We start from the raw sequence: 22,249 nt of genomic DNA on the forward strand, positions 1-22,249 counted from the left end.
CTTGGCTTGCTAATATTTTGTTTAAGACATTTCCATCCATACTATTACTGAGATTTACTGATCTATAGTTTTCCTTTCTTATACTGTCTTTGCATCTTCGTATTATACTAACCTTACAAAATTAGTTGTAGAGCATTCCCTCTTTTACTAAACTCTGGAAGAGTTTGTATAAATTGAAATTATCTATTCCTTGAATGTCTGGTGAAAATTGCCTATAAAATCATCTCGACCTACATTTTGTGAGGGATGGACTTTTTCACTTTTAACTGATGATTCAGTTTGGAATAGTTTATATTCAGATTTCCTATTTTTTTCTCAATTACTTTTCTTTTTTTCTTTTTTAATTAATTTATTTATTTTGGCTGTGTTGGGTCTTTGTTACTGCACGTGGGCTTTTCTCTAGCTGCAGCGAGCAGGGGCTACTCTTCCTTGCAGTTCACGGGCTTCTCACAGCGGTGGCTTCTCTTGTTGCGGACATGGGCTCTAGGCACGTGGGCTTCAGTAGTTGTGGCTCATGGGCTTAGTTGCTCTGCTGTATGTGGGATCTTCCTGGACCAGAGCTCGAACCAAAGTCCCCTGCATTGGCAGGTGGATTCTTAACCACTGCACCACCAGGGAAGTCCTCAATTACCTTTCTTTTCAATTTTTTAAATTGTGGTAAAATACACATACATAAAATTTACTATCTTTACTGTTTTTGAGTGACATTAAATACATTTATAATGTTGTGGTACTGTCACCACCATCCATCTCCAGAATTCTTTTCATCCGTAAAACTGAAAGTCTATACCCACTAAACAATAACTCCCCACTTCCCTCTGCCCCCCAGCCCTTGGCAACTGCCATTCTACTTTCTGTCTCAATTTTGACAAGCCTAAGTACCTCATATAAGTGGAATCATACAATATTTATCTTTTCGTGACTTGCTTATTTCACTTAGCATAACAACCTCAAGATTTGTCCATGTTGTAGCATATGTCAGAATTTTGTTCCTTTTTAAGGCTGAATAATATTCCATTGTACGTATATATCACATTTGCTTATCAACTTATCTATCAATAAATGTTGTCTGGGTTTGGTATCAGGGTAATTCTGGCCTAAAAGAATGAGTTAGAAAGTGTTCCTGCCTCTTCAATTTATTGGAAAGGTTTGAGAAGGATTGGTGTTAGTTTTTCTTTAAGTGTTTGGTAGAATTCACCAGTGAAGCCATCAGGTCCAGTGCTTTTCTTTGTTGGTTCAATCTCCTTATGAGTTGTAAGTCTGTTTAGATTTTCTATTTCTTCATTATTTCCTTCCTTTTGCTAACTGTGTGTCTATTTTGTCTTCAAAAAAACAACTTTTGGCCTTATTCTGTTTTCAATTGTTTTTCTATCACTAAGTTCTGTTCTTTTTATATATATATAAATTTATTTATTTATTTACTTTTATTTTTTTAAATTTTACTTTTGGCTGCATTGGGTCTTCATTGCTGTGTGCGGGCTTTCTCTAGTTTGGTGAGCAGGAGCTACTCTTCGTTGCGGTGTGCAGGCTTCTCATTGCAGTGGCTTCTCTTGTTGCAGAGCATGGGCTCTAGGCATGCAGGCTCAGTAGTTGTGGCCCGTGGGCTCTAGAGCACAGGCTCAGTAGTTGTGGCGTGTGGGCTTAGTTGCTCCATGGCATGTGGGATCTTCCTGGACCAGGGCTCGAAGCCATGTCTCCTGCATTTGTAGGTGGATTCTTAACCACTGCACCAGCAGGGAAGTCCTGCTGTTCTTAATTATATTGTTCATTCAGCTTTCTTTTTCTTTCTTCGTTCTGATTTTTTCTAGTCCACCTTTTCACTGAGGGTTCCAGCTTTATGCAGAAGATACTCAATTTACAGTGTCCTGATCTAAGATTCTGTCTCCTTTCCCTATGAAGCCCTTAAATCCCCTAACTCTAGATCTCAGAAATACATGCATATCTTGCGAGAGCACTTACTTATCCTCTTAGTTTTCAACTCCTTCACTCCTGAGTGTCTCCCTCTCTTTCTTCTGTTCTCAGTTCAGCATTCAGACAACACTTATTACACATTATTTGTCATTTGCAGGTTTTGTAAAGACTTATCTCTTCTGCCATATTGCTGGAAATGGAGCTGTACTACTTTTATAAACAAAAAAATCTTTACTTAAAAAATTGGGCTGTGCAGTCATGAAACTTTTGCTGCTGATACTGATTTTAGCAGAGGTGATGTAGGCTCTGACAAGATTTAATTGCCAAGAATCTATAATAAGTTTAGTAAGTTTGGCATGTAAATAGCTTCTGTCTGGTGACTCAAAGCCAGATGACAGAGTGTTGCTTTTATTTATGTTTTTAGGAAAATAAAATAAGCCTAATAATAATTGCATAGTGTATGTTTTCCAATCCAAACCTTATCTAGAGAAACCAAGTTTTGGAACTTTACTGAGGAGAGAGAAGGTATAGAATATGGAGTCCTACAAACAAATCTACTCATAATTCTGAATAAAGGAAGTCCCCTTTTAAAGTCTAAGCAGAGTCATTTTGGGTTAAATAGGAACCCAAGGACTTTCCAACACAGCTCTGCAGCTCAATCCATGCATTTGTCCATACCAACTTAGAAGCGTAATTAGTACTATTAGGACTGTAATTAGTTACTATTAATAAATAGTAGGTGAGTCACTTTCTTTTTAACAAATTAGACCTGCAGGTGAGTCACTTTCTTTTTAATAAATTAGAGCTGATTCATAGTCATTCTCACTCAAAAGTCTAAATTGCTTTCTTTTTAAAAAATATTTTATGGAAGTATAGTTGATTTATGATGTTGTATTAATTTCTGCTGTACAGCAAATTGACTCAGTTATACATATATATTCTTTTTCATATTCTTTTCCACTATGGTTTATCACAGGATATTGAATATAGTTCCCTTTACTACACAGTAGGACCTTGTTTATCCATTAAACTGCTTTCTTAAGAAGAGAAAGTGGTGAAATTGCAGTCACCTCCAGGAACAGCACTCAAACCTAAATTCTTCTCTAGGAGTTTGTCTCACTGTGAACTATATCCCTCCAACTAGTTGTGAGCACAGAAGTTAAAATTTTTTTTGAGAACAGCAAGGGACCTAACAAAACCCAAACTGACTAAGTTCCTAAGAGGGGGAAAGACACGCTTTCTTGGTTTCTTCTTGGTTTAGAAGACTCATGGACCTTAAAGTTCAGGAGGATGGTATGTTCTCCTGGCTGACAGGGTTTGTCTGTAGCTAGTGTAAGTGCAGTCAAATATTTTAAATAAAATAAGTTGATATTTAAACATTTTTCCAGGCCAATAAATTGAAAAAAAAATTAGGTATGATCAATTAAATTAACATCATGTTATGATGTGGTCAGGGCTAGAGTATGTGTACTTACTCATTAGGTTTCTGCTAGATTGGGACAAATGTTAAAAATAAAAATTAAAAATGGTAGGGCTTCCCTGGTGGCGCTGTGGTTGAGAATCTGCCTGCTAATGCAGGGGACACGGGTTCGAGCCCTGGTCTGGGAAGATCCCACATACCGCGGAGCAACTAGGCCCGTGAGCCACAACTACTGAGCCTGCGTGTCTGGAGCCTGTGCTCCGCAACAAGAGAGGCCGCCATAGTGAGAGGCCTGCGCACCGCGATGAAGAGTGGCCCCCGCTTGCCACAACTAGAGAAAGCCCTCGCACAGAAACGAAGACGCAACACAGCAAAAATAAATTAATTAAAAAATTTAAAAAGGTAGAAATTTAATTTGCTTTTTAAAAAATGCTATAACACTCCTTCCCATTATGGAGTTTAAAATAGTCTGGTCACTATTCTAGTCTAATGCTGCCTTCTTTCTCATAAGGAAGATGAGTTGTTATATTCCTGAGATTTTTTTCTTAATAATTTGAAGCAGCCCTAATCAGATTGCCTCACTCTGTGGGAATCCTGCTTTTCCATCCCTTAGCCTTTATTGTAGCATTTTTTTAAGCTTCCCTCCAAGCATGTCTAAACCTCCGACCTGGCACAAGTTTTATCGACCAGACCTAACCTGGGCTCATTTAGCCTCAGTACTGCCTGGCAACCCAGGAACGCACACACTTGGGACTCAGTCATCTCCTTCTGCACAGATACTGCTTATTCTCCACAGCGAAGGAATTTGTCTTCATCTTTTGTACCTCTCAGGGCGGTCTTAAGGGAAGGAGTATTTGGTGACTTTAGCAGGAAGACTGGCCATTTCAAATCAAATAAAAAATATTAAAATTTAATCTTATTCTAAATTCCTTGAAAAAAATTGATGATGCTTTTTCATTTCAAAAACAAATTCAGGGCTTCCCTGGTGGTGCAGTGGTTGAGAGCACCTGCTGATGCAGGAGACACGGGTTCGTGCCCTGGTCCGGGAAGATCCCACATGCCGCGGAGCGGCTGGGCCCGTGAGCCATGGCCGCTGAGCCTGAGCATCCGGAGCCTGTGCTCCGGCAACGGGAGAGGCCACAACAGTGAGAGGCCCGCGTACCACAAAAAAAAAAAAAACAAAAACATATTCACTTTATAGGATTTTTAAAAAATCAGTGTATGTAGTTGGCAAATTTACTTTTGAGGTCCTGAATGTATATGTCAGAGGCCTTAACCACCTAGAGAAGCACTTTCTTCTAGATGTTAACCTTATTAATGCTCTGTTTTGAATTTGACTAATGAGGAAAAATCTCCCCCTTCAATTAAGTATTTTGAAACTGGCTACTGTCATCACCTTGGAGAAAAGAGCTCTTTTCAAAGAAAGAATAGTGTCTTAGCCTTGATGTTCATATTACTTAAGAGAACAACATCTCTTGATAAATGGAAAAGGTACTTCTATATAGAACCAAATACTGCAAAATTTGTTTAAAACTGGATTCATTGTTGTACTCAGTAACTACTGGAAAAAAATTAGTGTCAACATAAGGGTTGAATCAAAAAGAAGTTAGCTCTGCGGTTTTTTCAATAAATTTTTTTGGGAGTTGAAGATAGTTTGGGGGGAGAAATCAGACAAGGTATCTGAACTAATGTAAAATATAAAATGAAGTTAGATTGTCATCAATGAACTGCCACTATTATGCCTATCTCTTTATCACTGGGTCGAGATTTTTGTTGAGACCGTCTAGAAAAAGGGCCACACAATGACTTTCATGGGTGCTAGGCACTTTTGTCTTCCTGGACTTCTTCCTCTGATTAAAAAAAAAATTAAAAACTGTACTTCATGACTGTGTTGGACTAATGCAATCAGGGCTGGATTCATTATTATATATTCATTATAATTACATTGATTTTTTTCCCTTCTGATTGTAAAAGAAATTAACATGAAAACAGTTTTATTGATCCTAAAAGGAGCTTGGGCCCCAGGCCCTGTGGCTCTATGCCTCACCTTGGGGGCTTGCTGGCAACTCTAAGGCAGTGGTGCCTTGAGAAGCATCTTGCTGAGGTTTGTTAAAAGGGGGTCAGCCTGTTCTCAGGACCTCCCACATTGTTCTAAAAACCAACAGAATTCATGCTACTCCCATTTAAAAAGAAAAATTAAGGTAGAAAGGGAAAGCTCTGGATTGTAGGTAGAGGGAACACCCACAAAGATGGTCCTCAGAGACAGTAAAATGAAATAAAAATAACTGTACATCTGAATATAAAAGAGAGTCCAGGGCTTCCATGTTGGTGCAGTGGTTAAGAATCCGCCTGCCAATGCAGGGGAAACGGGGTCGATCCCTCGTCTGGGAAGATCCCACATGTCGTGGAGCAGCTAAGCCGTGCGCCACAACTACTGAGCCTGCGCTCTAGAGCCACAATTACTGAAGCCCCGTGCCTAGAGCACGTGCTCCACAACAAGAGAAGCCACCGCAATGAGAAGCCCACACACTGCAACGAGAAACCCACACACCACAACGAAGGGTAGCACCCGCTTGCTGCAACTACAGAAAAGCCAGAGCGCAGCAATGAAGACCCAATGCAGCCAAAAAAAAAAAAAAGAGAGAGAGAGAGACCGTCCACCCAAAAAACACCCACAATATTCCAGAGAAGAGGGAGTCACTTTTATACTTGAGTCCTCATAAATTCTCTTGTATTATTTGGTCTACTCCCAAATGCTTTATACTGAATAAACAAAGCTTTTTAAGACAGTACAAGTAGTTGACATGTACTGTCAACAGTACATGTATCTATTCATGTCAGGCATTCAAATACACAAGTTCATAATATTTCCCTTTCCTTACTCTTCAAAGAAGGTCCTGATGAGTCAGCAAAATTCTTAGGTATTTGAAATGGGGTACGAGAGAGAAATAAAGGAGGAAAAGAAGATCAGAAGATTATCACTGGGGGAGAAAATTGAAGGATTTTTAGAAATAGAATTAGGAGACAGGTGAGAAGGAAAACTGAGAGATAAGCACTAGGTTAAGGAAAAGAAAAAGAGGCTATGAAAAAGGCAGAAGGCTACTCATCTCCTTTATCATGTTTAAGAAATGTTTGTATAGGATATGCAAAAATTTGAATGTTTTTCGTTGAATGAACAGTGTGTGTATTTTAATTAAAACACTGTTCTGAGACTGCAGCTAATGGATCTTGGCTTCCATATAAGACTTATATGGGGAAGGTAGGAGTATACTGGGCCAGTTTCAATTACCATACTCACAAAATTAATGGTAATGGAGAAAATGTTAGCACAAAGACATTCATTGAAATATTATTTATGACTAGGTACCACAGTGTTGGTAGAAAACTTAGACATGGTTAAATAATAAATCCTGCAGCCATTTATTCTGAAGCCCTGTGATATAGAGTGATACATGAGCAGAATGATTCTGTTATAGACTTTCCAGCTTCAGAGAAGGAACCTCTCATCTGATGAGTCCTTGTATCTTATATTTAAAGGCACTGCCCAAACAAGCACATCTGGAACTTCATCTGCCACAAATAGACACAAACTGACAAGTAGTGTTACTGAGAAACTATCCCGTTCCAGTATCAGCCACACACTTCTCTCAACATCGGAAATGTCCACAGTAACAACCTCAACAAAGTCCACTGTATACCAAACAAAAGGAACATCACATTCTGTTACTAGCAGTAATGCTCCAGGCACTTTAGCAGTCTCAAAAACACCTACAGTAGAGGGAAAAACAAAAGCATCCCCTTCCAGACCCACTACTCAGGTAACATTACGATCTTCTCAGGACCACCATACTCAGAGCATAGAAACGACCAGAGAAACTCAAACCACCACCATCACAGATGTGACCACATCCACTCCCTCATCATCCCCACGGGGATCCACTCTTACAGAAGGCACGCCCCAGGAGACATCCTCTTCAGGTGAAACAACCACTTCATATCCAGCTAGTGTGAGCCGCACACTTGCAACAGCATCAGAAATATTGACAACACCAACCTCAACAAACAGAAATTTCTCTCCATCTACTGGAGACAACACATCTCGAATGACATCAAAGATGATGACATCACCAGCTTCAACAGACACCACTGTAATAAACACAAGGGACACAAGGCCAACTGTAACGAGTCATATCACTCCAGTGGTCTCAACAGCCTCAGTGACAGCTGGACTAGAGCAACAATCAACCTTACCCTCTTCCACCACTTCTACTGAGGAAACATCAGCATCTTCTCAGGACCACCAGGCTCAGAGCATGGAAACCACCAGAGAAACTCAAACCACCACCATCACAGATGTGACCACATCCACTCCCTCATCATCCCCACGGGGATCCACTCTTACAGAAGGCACGCCCCAGGAGACATCCTCTTCAGGTGAAACAACCACTTCATATCCAGCTAGTGTGAGCCGCACACCTGCAACAGCATCAGAAATATTGACAACACCAACCTCAACAAACAGAAATTTCTCTCCATCTACTGGAGACAACACATCTCGAATGACATCAAAGATGATGACATCACCAGCTTCAACAGACACCACTGTAATAAACACAAGGGACACAAGGCCAACTGTAACGAGTCATATCACTCCAGTGGTCTCAACAGCCTCAGTGACAGCTGGACTAGAGCAACAATCAACCTTACCCTCTTCCACCACTTCTACTGAGGAAACATCAGCATCTTCTCAGGACCACCAGGCTCAGAGCATGGAAACCACCAGAGAAACTCAAACCACCACCATCACAGATGTGACCACATCCACTCCCTCATCATCCCCACGGGGATCCACTCTTACAGAAGGCACGCCCCAGGAGACATCCTCTTCAGGTGAAACAACCACTTCATATCCAGCTAGTGTGAGCCGCACACCTGCAACAGCATCAGAAATATTGACAACACCAACCTCAACAAACAGAAATTTCTCTCCATCTACTGGAGACAACACATCTCGAATGACATCAAAGATGATGACATCACCAGCTTCAACAGACACCACTGTAATAAACACAAGGGACACAAGGCCAACTGTAACGAGTCATATCACTCCAGTGGTCTCAACAGCCTCAGTGACAGCTGGACTAGAGCAACAATCAACCTTACCCTCTTCCACCACTTCTACTGAGGAAACATCAGCATCTTCTCAGGACCACCAGGCTCAGAGCATGGAAACCACCAGAGAAACTCAAACCACCACCATCACAGATGTGACCACATCCACTCCCTCATCATCCCCACGGGGATCCACTCTTACAGAAGGCACGCCCCAGGAGACATCCTCTTCAGGTGAAACAACCACTTCATATCCAGCTAGTGTGAGCCGCACACCTGCAACAGCATCAGAAATATTGACAACACCAACCTCAACAAACAGAAATTTCTCTCCATCTACTGGAGACAACACATCTCGAATGACATCAAAGATGATGACATCACCAGCTTCAACAGACACCACTGTAATAAACACAAGGGACACAAGGCCAACTGTAACGAGTCATATCACTCCAGTGGTCTCAACAGCCTCAGTGACAGCTGGACTAGAGCAACAATCAACCTTACCCTCTTCCACCACTTCTACTGAGGAAACATCAGCATCTTCTCAGGACCACCAGGCTCAGAGCATGGAAACCACCAGAGAAACTCAAACCACCACCATCACAGATGTGACCACATCCACTCCCTCATCATCCCCACGGGGATCCACTCTTACAGAAGGCACGCCCCAGGAGACATCCTCTTCAGGTGAAACAACCACTTCATATCCAGCTAGTGTGAGCCGCACACCTGCAACAGCATCAGAAATATTGACAACACCAACCTCAACAAACAGAAATTTCTCTCCATCTACTGGAGACAACACATCTCGAATGACATCAAAGATGATGACATCACCAGCTTCAACAGACACCACTGTAATAAACACAAGGGACACAAGGCCAACTGTAACGAGTCATATCACTCCAGTGGTCTCAACAGCCTCAGTGACAGCTGGACTAGAGCAACAATCAACCTTACCCTCTTCCACCACTTCTACTGAGGAAACATCAGCATCTTCTCAGGACCACCAGGCTCAGAGCATGGAAACCACCAGAGAAACTCAAACCACCACCATCACAGATGTGACCACATCCACTCCCTCATCATCCCCACGGGGATCCACTCTTACAGAAGGCACGCCCCAGGAGACATCCTCTTCAGGTGAAACAACCACTTCATATCCAGCTAGTGTGAGCCGCACACCTGCAACAGCATCAGAAATATTGACAACACCAACCTCAACAAACAGAAATTTCTCTCCATCTACTGGAGACAACACATCTCGAATGACATCAAAGATGATGACATCACCAGCTTCAACAGACACCACTGTAATAAACACAAGGGACACAAGGCCAACTGTAACGAGTCATATCACTCCAGTGGTCTCAACAGCCTCAGTGACAGCTGGACTAGAGCAACAATCAACCTTACCCTCTTCCACCACTTCTACTGAGGAAACATCAGCATCTTCTCAGGACCACCAGGCTCAGAGCATGGAAACCACCAGAGAAACTCAAACCACCACCATCACAGATGTGACCACATCCACTCCCTCATCATCCCCACGGGGATCCACTCTTACAGAAGGCACGCCCCAGGAGACATCCTCTTCAGGTGAAACAACCACTTCATATCCAGCTAGTGTGAGCCGCACACCTGCAACAGCATCAGAAATATTGACAACACCAACCTCAACAAACAGAAATTTCTCTCCATCTACTGGAGACAACACATCTCGAATGACATCAAAGATGATGACATCACCAGCTTCAACAGACACCACTGTAATAAACACAAGGGACACAAGGCCAACTGTAACGAGTCATATCACTCCAGTGGTCTCAACAGCCTCAGTGACAGCTGGACTAGAGCAACAATCAACCTTACCCTCTTCCACCACTTCTACTGAGGAAACATCAGCATCTTCTCAGGACCACCAGGCTCAGAGCATGGAAACCACCAGAGAAACTCAAACCACCACCATCACAGATGTGACCACATCCACTCCCTCATCATCCCCACGGGGATCCACTCTTACAGAAGGCACGCCCCAGGAGACATCCTCTTCAGGTGAAACAACCACTTCATATCCAGCTAGTGTGAGCCGCACACCTGCAACAGCATCAGAAATATTGACAACACCAACCTCAACAAACAGAAATTTCTCTCCATCTACTGGAGACAACACATCTCGAATGACATCAAAGATGATGACATCACCAGCTTCAACAGACACCACTGTAATAAACACAAGGGACACAAGGCCAACTGTAACGAGTCATATCACTCCAGTGGTCTCAACAGCCTCAGTGACAGCTGGACTAGAGCAACAATCAACCTTACCCTCTTCCACCACTTCTACTGAGGAAACATCAGCATCTTCTCAGGACCACCAGGCTCAGAGCATGGAAACCACCAGAGAAACTCAAACCACCACCATCACAGATGTGACCACATCCACTCCCTCATCATCCCCACGGGGATCCACTCTTACAGAAGGCACGCCCCAGGAGACATCCTCTTCAGGTGAAACAACCACTTCATATCCAGCTAGTGTGAGCCGCACACCTGCAACAGCATCAGAAATATTGACAACACCAACCTCAACAAACAGAAATTTCTCTCCATCTACTGGAGACAACACATCTCGAATGACATCAAAGATGATGACATCACCAGCTTCAACAGACACCACTGTAATAAACACAAGGGACACAAGGCCAACTGTAACGAGTCATATCACTCCAGTGGTCTCAACAGCCTCAGTGACAGCTGGACTAGAGCAACAATCAACCTTACCCTCTTCCACCACTTCTACTGAGGAAACATCAGCATCTTCTCAGGACCACCAGGCTCAGAGCATGGAAACCACCAGAGAAACTCAAACCACCACCATCACAGATGTGACCACATCCACTCCCTCATCATCCCCACGGGGATCCACTCTTACAGAAGGCACGCCCCAGGAGACATCCTCTTCAGGTGAAACAACCACTTCATATCCAGCTAGTGTGAGCCGCACACCTGCAACAGCATCAGAAATATTGACAACACCAACCTCAACAAACAGAAATTTCTCTCCATCTACTGGAGACAACACATCTCGAATGACATCAAAGATGATGACATCACCAGCTCCAACAGACACCACTGTAATAAACACAAGGGACACAAGGCCAACTGTAACGAGTAATATCACTCCAGTGGTCTCAACAGCCTCAGTGACAGCTGGACTAGAGCAACAATCAACCTTACCCTCTTCCACCACTTCTACTGAGGAAACATCAGCATCTTCTCAGGACCACCAGGCTCAGAGCATAGAAACCACCAGAGAAACTCAAACCACCACCATCACAGATGTGACCACATCCACTCCCTCATCATCCCCACGGGGATCCACTCTTGCAGAAGGCACGCCCCAGGAGACATCCTCTTCAGGTGAAACAACCACTTCATATCCAGCTAGTGTGAGCCGCACACCTGCAACAACATCAGAAATATTGACAACACCAACCTCAACAAACAGAAATTTCTCTCCATCTACTGGAGACAACACATCTCGAATGACATCAAAGATGATGACATCACCAGCTTCAACAGACACCACTGTAATAAACACAAGGGACACAAGGCCAACTGTAACGAGTCATATCATTCCAGTGGTCTCAACAGCTTCAGTGACAGCTGGACTAGAGCAACAATCAACCTTACCCTCTTCCACCACTTCTACTGAGGAAACATCAGCATCTTCTCAGGACCACCAGGCTCAGAGCATGGAAACCACCAGAGAAACTCAAACCACCACCATCACAGATGTGACCACATCCACTCCCTCATCATCCCCACGGGGATCCACTCTTACAGAAGGCACGCCCCAGGAGACATCCTCTTCAGGTGAAACAACCACTTCATATCCAGCTAGTGTGAGCCGCACACCTGCAACAGCATCAGAAATATTGACAACACCAACCTCAACAAACAGAAATTTCTCTCCATCTACTGGAGACAACACATCTCGAATGACATCAAAGATGATGACATCACCAGCTTCAACAGACACCACTGTAATAAACACAAGGGACACAAGGCCAACTGTAACGAGTCATATCACTCCAGTGGTCTCAACAGCCTCAGTGACAGCTGGACTAGAGCAACAATCAACCTTACCCTCTTCCACCACTTCTACTGAGGAAACATCAGCATCTTCTCAGGACCACCAGGCTCAGAGCATGGAAACCACCAGAGAAACTCAAACCACCACCATCACAGATGTGACCACATCCACTCCCTCATCATCCCCACGGGGATCCACTCTTACAGAAGGCACGCCCCAGGAGACATCCTCTTCAGGTGAAACAACCACTTCATATCCAGCTAGTGTGAGCCGCACACCTGCAACAGCATCAGAAATATTGACAACACCAACCTCAACAAACAGAAATTTCTCTCCATCTACTGGAGACAACACATCTCGAATGACATCAAAGATGATGACATCACCAGCTTCAACAGACACCACTGTAATAAACACAAGGGACACAAGGCCAACTGTAACGAGTCATATCACTCCAGTGGTCTCAACAGCCTCAGTGACAGCTGGACTAGAGCAACAATCAACCTTACCCTCTTCCACCACTTCTACTGAGGAAACATCAGCATCTTCTCAGGACCACCAGGCTCAGAGCATGGAAACCACCAGAGAAACTCAAACCACCACCATCACAGATGTGACCACATCCACTCCCTCATCATCCCCACGGGGATCCACTCTTACAGAAGGCACGCCCCAGGAGACATCCTCTTCAGGTGAAACAACCACTTCATATCCAGCTAGTGTGAGCCGCACACCTGCAACAGCATCAGAAATATTGACAACACCAACCTCAACAAACAGAAATTTCTCTCCATCTACTGGAGACAACACATCTCGAATGACATCAAAGATGATGACATCACCAGCTTCAACAGACACCACTGTAATAAACACAAGGGACACAAGGCCAACTGTAACGAGTCATATCACTCCAGTGGTCTCAACAGCCTCAGTGACAGCTGGACTAGAGCAACAATCAACCTTACCCTCTTCCACCACTTCTACTGAGGAAACATCAGCATCTTCTCAGGACCACCAGGCTCAGAGCATGGAAACCACCAGAGAAACTCAAACCACCACCATCACAGATGTGACCACATCCACTCCCTCATCATCCCCACGGGGATCCACTCTTACAGAAGGCACGCCCCAGGAGACATCCTCTTCAGGTGAAACAACCACTTCATATCCAGCTAGTGTGAGCCGCACACCTGCAACAGCATCAGAAATATTGACAACACCAACCTCAACAAACAGAAATTTCTCTCCATCTACTGGAGACAACACATCTCGAATGACATCAAAGATGATGACATCACCAGCTTCAACAGACACCACTGTAATAAACACAAGGGACACAAGGCCAACTGTAACGAGTCATATCACTCCAGTGGTCTCAACAGCCTCAGTGACAGCTGGACTAGAGCAACAATCAACCTTACCCTCTTCCACCACTTCTACTGAGGAAACATCAGCATCTTCTCAGGACCACCAGGCTCAGAGCATGGAAACCACCAGAGAAACTCAAACCACCACCATCACAGATGTGACCACATCCACTCCCTCATCATCCCCACGGGGATCCACTCTTACAGAAGGCACGCCCCAGGAGACATCCTCTTCAGGTGAAACAACCACTTCATATCCAGCTAGTGTGAGCCGCACACCTGCAACAGCATCAGAAATATTGACAACACCAACCTCAACAAACAGAAATTTCTCTCCATCTACTGGAGACAACACATCTCGAATGACATCAAAGATGATGACATCACCAGCTCCAACAGACACCACTGTAATAAACACAAGGGACACAAGGCCAACTGTAACGAGTCATATCACTCCAGTGGTCTCAACAGCCTCAGTGACAGCTGGACTAGAGCAACAATCAACCTTACCCTCTTCCACCACTTCTACTGAGGAAACATCAGCATCTTCTCAGGACCACCAGGCTCAGAGCATAGAAACCACCAGAGAAACTCAAACCACCACCATCACAGATGTGACCACATCCACTCCCTCATCATCCCCACGGGGATCCACTCTTGCAGAAGGCACGCCCCAGGAGACATCCTCTTCAGGTGAAACAACCACTTCATATCCAGCTAGTGTGAGCCGCACACCTGCAACAACATCAGAAATATTGACAACACCAACCTCAACAAACAGAAATTTCTCTCCATCTACTGGAGACAACACATCTCGAATGACATCAAAGATGATGACATCACCAGCTTCAACAGACACCACTGTAATAAACACAAGGGACACAAGGCCAACTGTAACGAGTCATATCATTCCAGTGGTCTCAACAGCTTCAGTGACAGCTGGACTAGAGCAACAATCAACCTTACCCTCTTCCACCACTTCTACTGAGGAAACATCAGCATCTTCTCAGGACCACCAGGCTCAGAGCATGGAAACCACCAGAGAAACTCAAACCACCACCATCACAGATGTGACCACATCCACTCCCTCATCATCCCCACGGGGATCCACTCTTACAGAAGGCACGCCCCAGGAGACATCCTCTTCAGGTGAAACAACCACTTCATATCCAGCTAGTGTGAGCCGCACACCTGCAACAGCATCAGAAATATTGACAACACCAACCTCAACAAACAGAAATTTCTCTCCATCTACTGGAGACAACACATCTCGAATGACATCAAAGATGATGACATCACCAGCTTCAACAGACACCACTGTAATAAACACAAGGGACACAAGGCCAACTGTAACGAGTCATATCACTCCAGTGGTCTCAACAGCCTCAGTGACAGCTGGACTAGAGCAACAATCAACCTTACCCTCTTCCACCACTTCTACTGAGGAAACATCAGCATCTTCTCAGGACCACCAGGCTCAGAGCATGGAAACCACCAGAGAAACTCAAACCACCACCATCACAGATGTGGCCACATCCACTCCCTCATCATCCCCACGGGGATCCACTCTTACAGAAGGCACGCCCCAGGAGACATCCTCTTCAGGTGAAACAACCACTTCATATCCAGCTAGTGTGAGCCGCACACCTGCAACAGCATCAGAAATATTGACAACACCAACCTCAACAAACAGAAATTTCTCTCCATCTACTGGAGACAACACATCTCGAATGACATCAAAGATGATGACATCACCAGCTTCAACAGACACCACTGTAATAAACACAAGGGACACAAGGCCAACTGTAACGAGTCATATCACTCCAGTGGTCTCAACAGCCTCAGTGACAGCTGGACTAGAGCAACAATCAACCTTACCCTCTTCCACCACTTCTACTGAGGAAACATCAGCATCTTCTCAGGACCACCAGGCTCAGAGCATGGAAACCACCAGAGAAACTCAAACCACCACCATCACAGATGTGACCACATCCACTCCCTCATCATCCCCACGGGGATCCACTCTTACAGAAGGCACGCCCCAGGAGACATCCTCTTCAGGTGAAACAACCACTTCATATCCAGCTAGTGTGAGCCGCACACCTGCAACAGCATCAGAAATATTGACAACACCAACCTCAACAAACAGAAATTTCTCTCCATCTACTGGAGACAACACATCTCGAATGACATCAAAGATGATGACATCACCAGCTTCAACAGACACCACTGTAATAAACACAAGGGACACAAGGCCAACTGTAACGAGTCATATCACTCCAGTGGTCTCAACAGCCTCAGTGACAGCTGGACTAGAGCAACAATCAACCTTACCCTCTTCCACCACTTCTACTGAGGAAACATCAGCATCTTCTCAGGACCACCAGGCTCAGAGCATGGAAACCACCAGAGAAACTCAAACCACCACCATCACAGATGTGACCACATCCACTCCCTCATCATCCCCACGGGGATCCACTCTTACAGAAGGCACGCCCCAGGAGACATCCTCTTCAGGTGAAACAACCACTTCATATCCAGCTAGTGTGAGCCGCACACCTGCAACAGCATCAGAAATATTGACAACACCAACCTCAACAAACAGAAATTTCTCTCCATCTACTGGAGACAACACATCTCGAATGACATCAAAGATGATGACATCACCAGCTTCAACAGACACCACTGTAATAAACACAAGGGACACAAGGCCAACTGTAACGAGTAATATCACTCCAGTGGTCTCAACAGCCTCAGTGACAGCTGGACTAGAGCAACAATCAACCTTACCCTCTTCCACCACTTCTACTGAGGAAACATCAGCATCTTCTCAGGACCACCAGGCTCAGAGCATGGAAACCACCAGAGAAACTCAAACCACCACCATCACAGATGTGACCACATCCACTCCCTCATCATCCCCACGGGGATCCACTCTTACAGAAGGCACGCCCCAGGAGACATCCTCTTCAGGTGAAACAACCACTTCATATCCAGCTAGTGTGAGCCGCACACCTGCAACAACATCAGAAATATTGACAACACCAACCTCAACAAACAGAAATTTCTCTCCATCTACTGGAGACAACACATCTCGAATGACATCAAAGATGATGACATCACCAGCTTCAACAGACACCACTGTAATAAACACAAGGGACACAAGGCCAACTGTAACGAGTCATATCACTCCAGTGGTCTCAACAGCCTCAGTGACAGCTGGACTAGAGCAACAATCAACCTTACCCTCTTCCACCACTTCTACTGAGGAAACATCAGCATCTTCTCAGGACCACCAGGCTCAGAGCATGGAAACCACCAGAGAAACTCAAACCACCACCATCACAGATGTGACCACATCCACTCCCTCATCATCCCCACGGGGATCCACTCTTACAGAAGGCACGCCCCAGGAGACATCCTCTTCAGGTGAAACAACCACTTCATATCCAGCTAGTGTGAGCCGCACACCTGCAACAGCATCAGAAATATTGACAACACCAACCTCAACAAACAGAAATTTCTCTCCATCTACTGGAGACAACACATCTCGAATGACATCAAAGATGATGACATCACCAGCTTCAACAGACACCACTGTAATAAACACAAGGGACACAAGGCCAACTGTAACGAGTCATATCACTCCAGTGGTCTCAACAGCCTCAGTGACAGCTGGACTAGAGCAACAATCAACCTTACCCTCTTCCACCACTTCTACTGAGGAAACATCAGCATCTTCTCAGGACCACCAGGCTCAGAGCATAGAAACCACCAGAGAAACTCAAACCACCACCATCACAGATGTGACCACATCCACTCCCTCATCATCCCCACGGGGATCCACTCTTGCAGAAGGCACGCCCCAGGAGACATCCTCTTCAGGTGAAACAACCACTTCATATCCAGCTAGTGTGAGCCGCACACCTGCAACAACATCAGAAATATTGACAACACCAACCTCAACAAACAGAAATTTCTCTCCATCTACTGGAGACAACACATCTCGAATGACATCAAAGATGATGACATCACCAGCTTCAACAGACACCACTGTAATAAACACAAGGGACACAAGGCCAACTGTAACGAGTCATATCATTCCAGTGGTCTCAACAGCTTCAGTGACAGCTGGACTAGAGCAACAATCAACCTTACCCTCTTCCACCACTTCTACTGAGGAAACATCAGCATCTTCTCAGGACCACCAGGCTCAGAGCATGGAAACCACCAGAGAAACTCAAACCACCACCATCACAGATGTGACCACATCCACTCCCTCATCATCCCCACGGGGATCCACTCTTACAGAAGGCACGCCCCAGGAGACATCCTCTTCAGGTGAAACAACCACTTCATATCCAGCTAGTGTGAGCCGCACACCTGCAACAGCATCAGAAATATTGACAACACCAACCTCAACAAACAGAAATTTCTCTCCATCTACTGGAGACAACACATCTCGAATGACATCAAAGATGATGACATCACCAGCTTCAACAGACACCACTGTAATAAACACAAGGGACACAAGGCCAACTGTAACGAGTCATATCACTCCAGTGGTCTCAACAGCCTCAGTGACAGCTGGACTAGAGCAACAATCAACCTTACCCTCTTCCACCACTTCTACTGAGGAAACATCAGCATCTTCTCAGGACCACCAGGCTCAGAGCATGGAAACCACCAGAGAAACTCAAACCACCACCATCACAGATGTGACCACATCCACTCCCTCATCATCCCCACGGGGATCCACTCTTACAGAAGGCACGCCCCAGGAGACATCCTCTTCAGGTGAAACAACCACTTCATATCCAGCTAGTGTGAGCCGCACACCTGCAACAGCATCAGAAATATTGACAACACCAACCTCAACAAACAGAAATTTCTCTCCATCTACTGGAGACAACACATCTCGAATGACATCAAAGATGATGACATCACCAGCTTCAACAGACACCACTGTAATAAACACAAGGGACACAAGGCCAACTGTAACGAGTCATATCACTCCAGTGGTCTCAACAGCCTCAGTGACAGCTGGACTAGAGCAACAATCAACCTTACCCTCTTCCACCACTTCTACTGAGGAAACATCAGCATCTTCTCAGGACCACCAGGCTCAGAGCATGGAAACCACCAGAGAAACTCAAACCACCACCATCACAGATGTGACCACATCCACTCCCTCATCATCCCCACGGGGATCCACTCTTACAGAAGGCACGCCCCAGGAGACATCCTCTTCAGGTGAAACAACCACTTCATATCCAGCTAGTGTGAGCCGCACACCTGCAACAGCATCAGAAATATTGACAACACCAACCTCAACAAACAGAAATTTCTCTCCATCTACTGGAGACAACACATCTCGAATGACATCAAAGATGATGACATCACCAGCTTCAACAGACACCACTGTAATAAACACAAGGGACACAAGGCCAACTGTAACGAGTCATATCACTCCAGTGGTCTCAACAGCCTCAGTGACAGCTGGACTAGAGCAACAATCAACCTTACCCTCTTCCACCACTTCTACTGAGGAAACATCAGCATCTTCTCAGGACCACCAGGCTCAGAGCATGGAAACCACCAGAGAAACTCAAACCACCACCATCACAGATGTGACCACATCCACTCCCTCATCATCCCCACGGGGATCCACTCTTACAGAAGGCACGCCCCAGGAGACATCCTCTTCAGGTGAAACAACCACTTCATATCCAGCTAGTGTGAGCCGCACACCTGCAACAACATCAGAAATATTGACAACACCAACCTCAACAAACAGAAATTTCTCTCCATCTACTGGAGACAACACATCTCGAATGACATCAAAGATGATGACATCACCAGCTTCAACAGACACCACTGTAATAAACACAAGGGACACAAGGCCAACTGTAACGAGTCATATCACTCCAGTGGTCTCAACAGCCTCAGTGACAGCTGGACTAGAGCAACAATCAACCTTACCCTCTTCCACCACTTCTACTGAGGAAACATCAGCATCTTCTCAGGACCACCAGGCTCAGAGCATGGAAACCACCAGAGAAACTCAAACCACCACCATCACAGATGTGACCACATCCACTCCCTCATCATCCCCACGGGGATCCACTCTTACAGAAGGCACGCCCCAGGAGACATCCTCTTCAGGTGAAACAACCACTTCATATCCAGCTAGTGTGAGCCGCACACCTGCAACAGCATCAGAAATATTGACAACACCAACCTCAACAAACAGAAATTTCTCTCCATCTACTGGAGACAACACATCTCGAATGACATCAAAGATGATGACATCACCAGCTTCAACAGACACCACTGTAATAAACACAAGGGACACAAGGCCAACTGTAACGAGTCATATCACTCCAGTGGTCTCAACAGCCTCAGTGACAGCTGGACTAGAGCAACAATCAACCTTACCCTCTTCCACCACTTCTACTGAGGAAACATCAGCATCTTCTCAGGACCACCAGGCTCAGAGCATGGAAACCACCAGAGAAACTCAAACCACCACCATCACAGATGTGACCACATCCACTCCCTCATCATCCCCACGGGGATCCACTCTTACAGAAGGCACGCCCCAGGAGACATCCTCTTCAGGTGAAACAACCACTTCATATCCAGCTAGTGTGAGCCGCACACCTGCAACAGCATCAGAAATATTGACAACACCAACCTCAACAAACAGAAATTTCTCTCCATCTACTGGAGACAACACATCTCGAATGACATCAAAGATGATGACATCACCAGCTTCAACAGACACCACTGTAATAAACACAAGGGACACAAGGCCAACTGTAACGAGTCATATCACTCCAGTGGTCTCAACAGCCTCAGTGACAGCTGGACTAGAGCAACAATCAACCTTACCCTCTTCCACCACTTCTACTGAGGAAACATCAGCATCTTCTCAGGACCACCAGGCTCAGAGCATGGAAACCACCAGAGAAACTCAAACCACCACCATCACAGATGTGACCACATCCACTCCCTCATCATCCCCACGGGGATCCACTCTTACAGAAGGCACGCCCCAGGAGACATCCTCTTCAGGTGAAACAACCACTTCATATCCAGCTAGTGTGAGCCGCACACCTGCAACAGCATCAGAAATATTGACAACACCAACCTCAACAAACAGAAATTTCTCTCCATCTACTGGAGACAACACATCTCGAATGACATCAAAGATGATGACATCACCAGCTTCAACAGACACCACTGTAATAAACACAAGGGACACAAGGCCAACTGTAACGAGTCATATCACTCCAGTGGTCTCAACAGCCTCAGTGACAGCTGGACTAGAGCAACAATCAACCTTACCCTCTTCCACCACTTCTACTGAGGAAACATCAGCATCTTCTCAGGACCACCAGGCTCAGAGCATGGAAACCACCAGAGAAACTCAAACCACCACCATCACAGATGTGACCACATCCACTCCCTCATCATCCCCACGGGGATCCACTCTTACAGAAGGCACGCCCCAGGAGACATCCTCTTCAGGTGAAACAACCACTTCATATCCAGCTAGTGTGAGCCGCACACCTGCAACAGCATCAGAAATATTGACAACACCAACCTCAACAAACAGAAATTTCTCTCCATCTACTGGAGACAACACATCTCGAATGACATCAAAGATGATGACATCACCAGCTTCAACAGACACCACTGTAATAAACACAAGGGACACAAGGCCAACTGTAACGAGTCATATCACTCCAGTGGTCTCAACAGCCTCAGTGACAGCTGGACTAGAGCAACAATCAACCTTACCCTCTTCCACCACTTCTACTGAGGAAACATCAGCATCTTCTCAGGACCACCAGGCTCAGAGCATGGAAACCACCAGAGAAACTCAAACCACCACCATCACAGATGTGACCACATCCACTCCCTCATCATCCCCACGGGGATCCACTCTTACAGAAGGCACGCCCCAGGAGACATCCTCTTCAGGTGAAACAACCACTTCATATCCAGCTAGTGTGAGCCGCACACCTGCAACAACATCAGAAATATTGACAACACCAACCTCAACAAACAGAAATTTCTCTCCATCTACTGGAGACAACACATCTCGAATGACATCAAAGATGATGACATCACCAGCTTCAACAGACACCACTGTAATAAACACAAGGGACACAAGGCCAACTGTAACGAGTCATATCATTCCAGTGGTCTCAACAGCCTCAGTGACAGCTGGACTAGAGCAACAATCAACCTTACCCTCTTCCACCACTTCTACTGAGGAAACATCAGCATCTTCTCAGGACCACCAGGCTCAGAGCATGGAAACCACCA

At 45.2% G+C, this 22,249-nt stretch overlaps 3 protein-coding genes across 3 annotated transcripts in view; all 3 read left to right on the forward strand.

Moving 5' to 3' along the window:
- Window positions 1–22,249, forward strand: part of MUC4 (mucin 4, cell surface associated) — a 63,810-nt gene that overhangs the window by 11,850 nt on the left and 29,711 nt on the right. The window lies entirely within an intron of this gene.
- LOC137225457 (mucin-4-like) lies at window positions 6,991–9,428 on the forward strand. The gene is made up of 7 exons (XM_067739505.1): window positions 6,991–6,999; window positions 7,150–7,342; window positions 7,421–7,798; window positions 7,877–8,254; window positions 8,333–8,710; window positions 8,789–8,847; window positions 9,162–9,428. The coding sequence occupies exons 1-7, from the start codon at window positions 6,991–6,993 to the stop codon at window positions 9,426–9,428; spliced, it is 1,662 nt and encodes a 553-aa protein (XP_067595606.1).
- On the forward strand, window positions 9,727–20,372 carry LOC137225466 (mucin-4-like). Its single transcript, XM_067739520.1, has 9 exons — window positions 9,727–10,078; window positions 10,157–10,534; window positions 10,613–10,957; window positions 12,560–12,781; window positions 13,004–13,270; window positions 13,349–13,693; window positions 19,016–19,253; window positions 19,332–19,791; window positions 20,106–20,372. The coding sequence occupies exons 1-9, from the start codon at window positions 9,727–9,729 to the stop codon at window positions 20,370–20,372; spliced, it is 2,874 nt and encodes a 957-aa protein (XP_067595621.1).

This window comes from Pseudorca crassidens, chromosome 5 (genome assembly GCF_039906515.1).
Source record: "Pseudorca crassidens isolate mPseCra1 chromosome 5, mPseCra1.hap1, whole genome shotgun sequence".
NCBI classification, from domain to species: domain Eukaryota; kingdom Metazoa; phylum Chordata; class Mammalia; order Artiodactyla; family Delphinidae; genus Pseudorca; species Pseudorca crassidens.

Bases quoted from the DNA above. Each gene is read 5' to 3' on its own strand.
- LOC137225466 (XM_067739520.1), top strand. From the start codon at position 9,727: ATGATGACATCACCAGCTTCAACAGACACCACTGTAATAAACACAAGG. The intron at 10,958-12,559 runs GTGAAACAACCA...TGGTCTCAACAG, and splicing joins CCAGGAGACATCCTCTTCAG to CCTCAGTGACAGCTGGACTA. The intron at 19,792-20,105 runs GTAATAAACACA...ATATCCAGCTAG, and splicing joins CAGCTTCAACAGACACCACT to TGTGAGCCGCACACCTGCAA.
- LOC137225457 (XM_067739505.1), top strand. The intron at 7,343-7,420 runs GCCGCACACTTG...CATCTACTGGAG, and splicing joins TTCATATCCAGCTAGTGTGA to ACAACACATCTCGAATGACA. The intron at 8,848-9,161 runs GTAATAAACACA...ATATCCAGCTAG, and splicing joins CAGCTTCAACAGACACCACT to TGTGAGCCGCACACCTGCAA.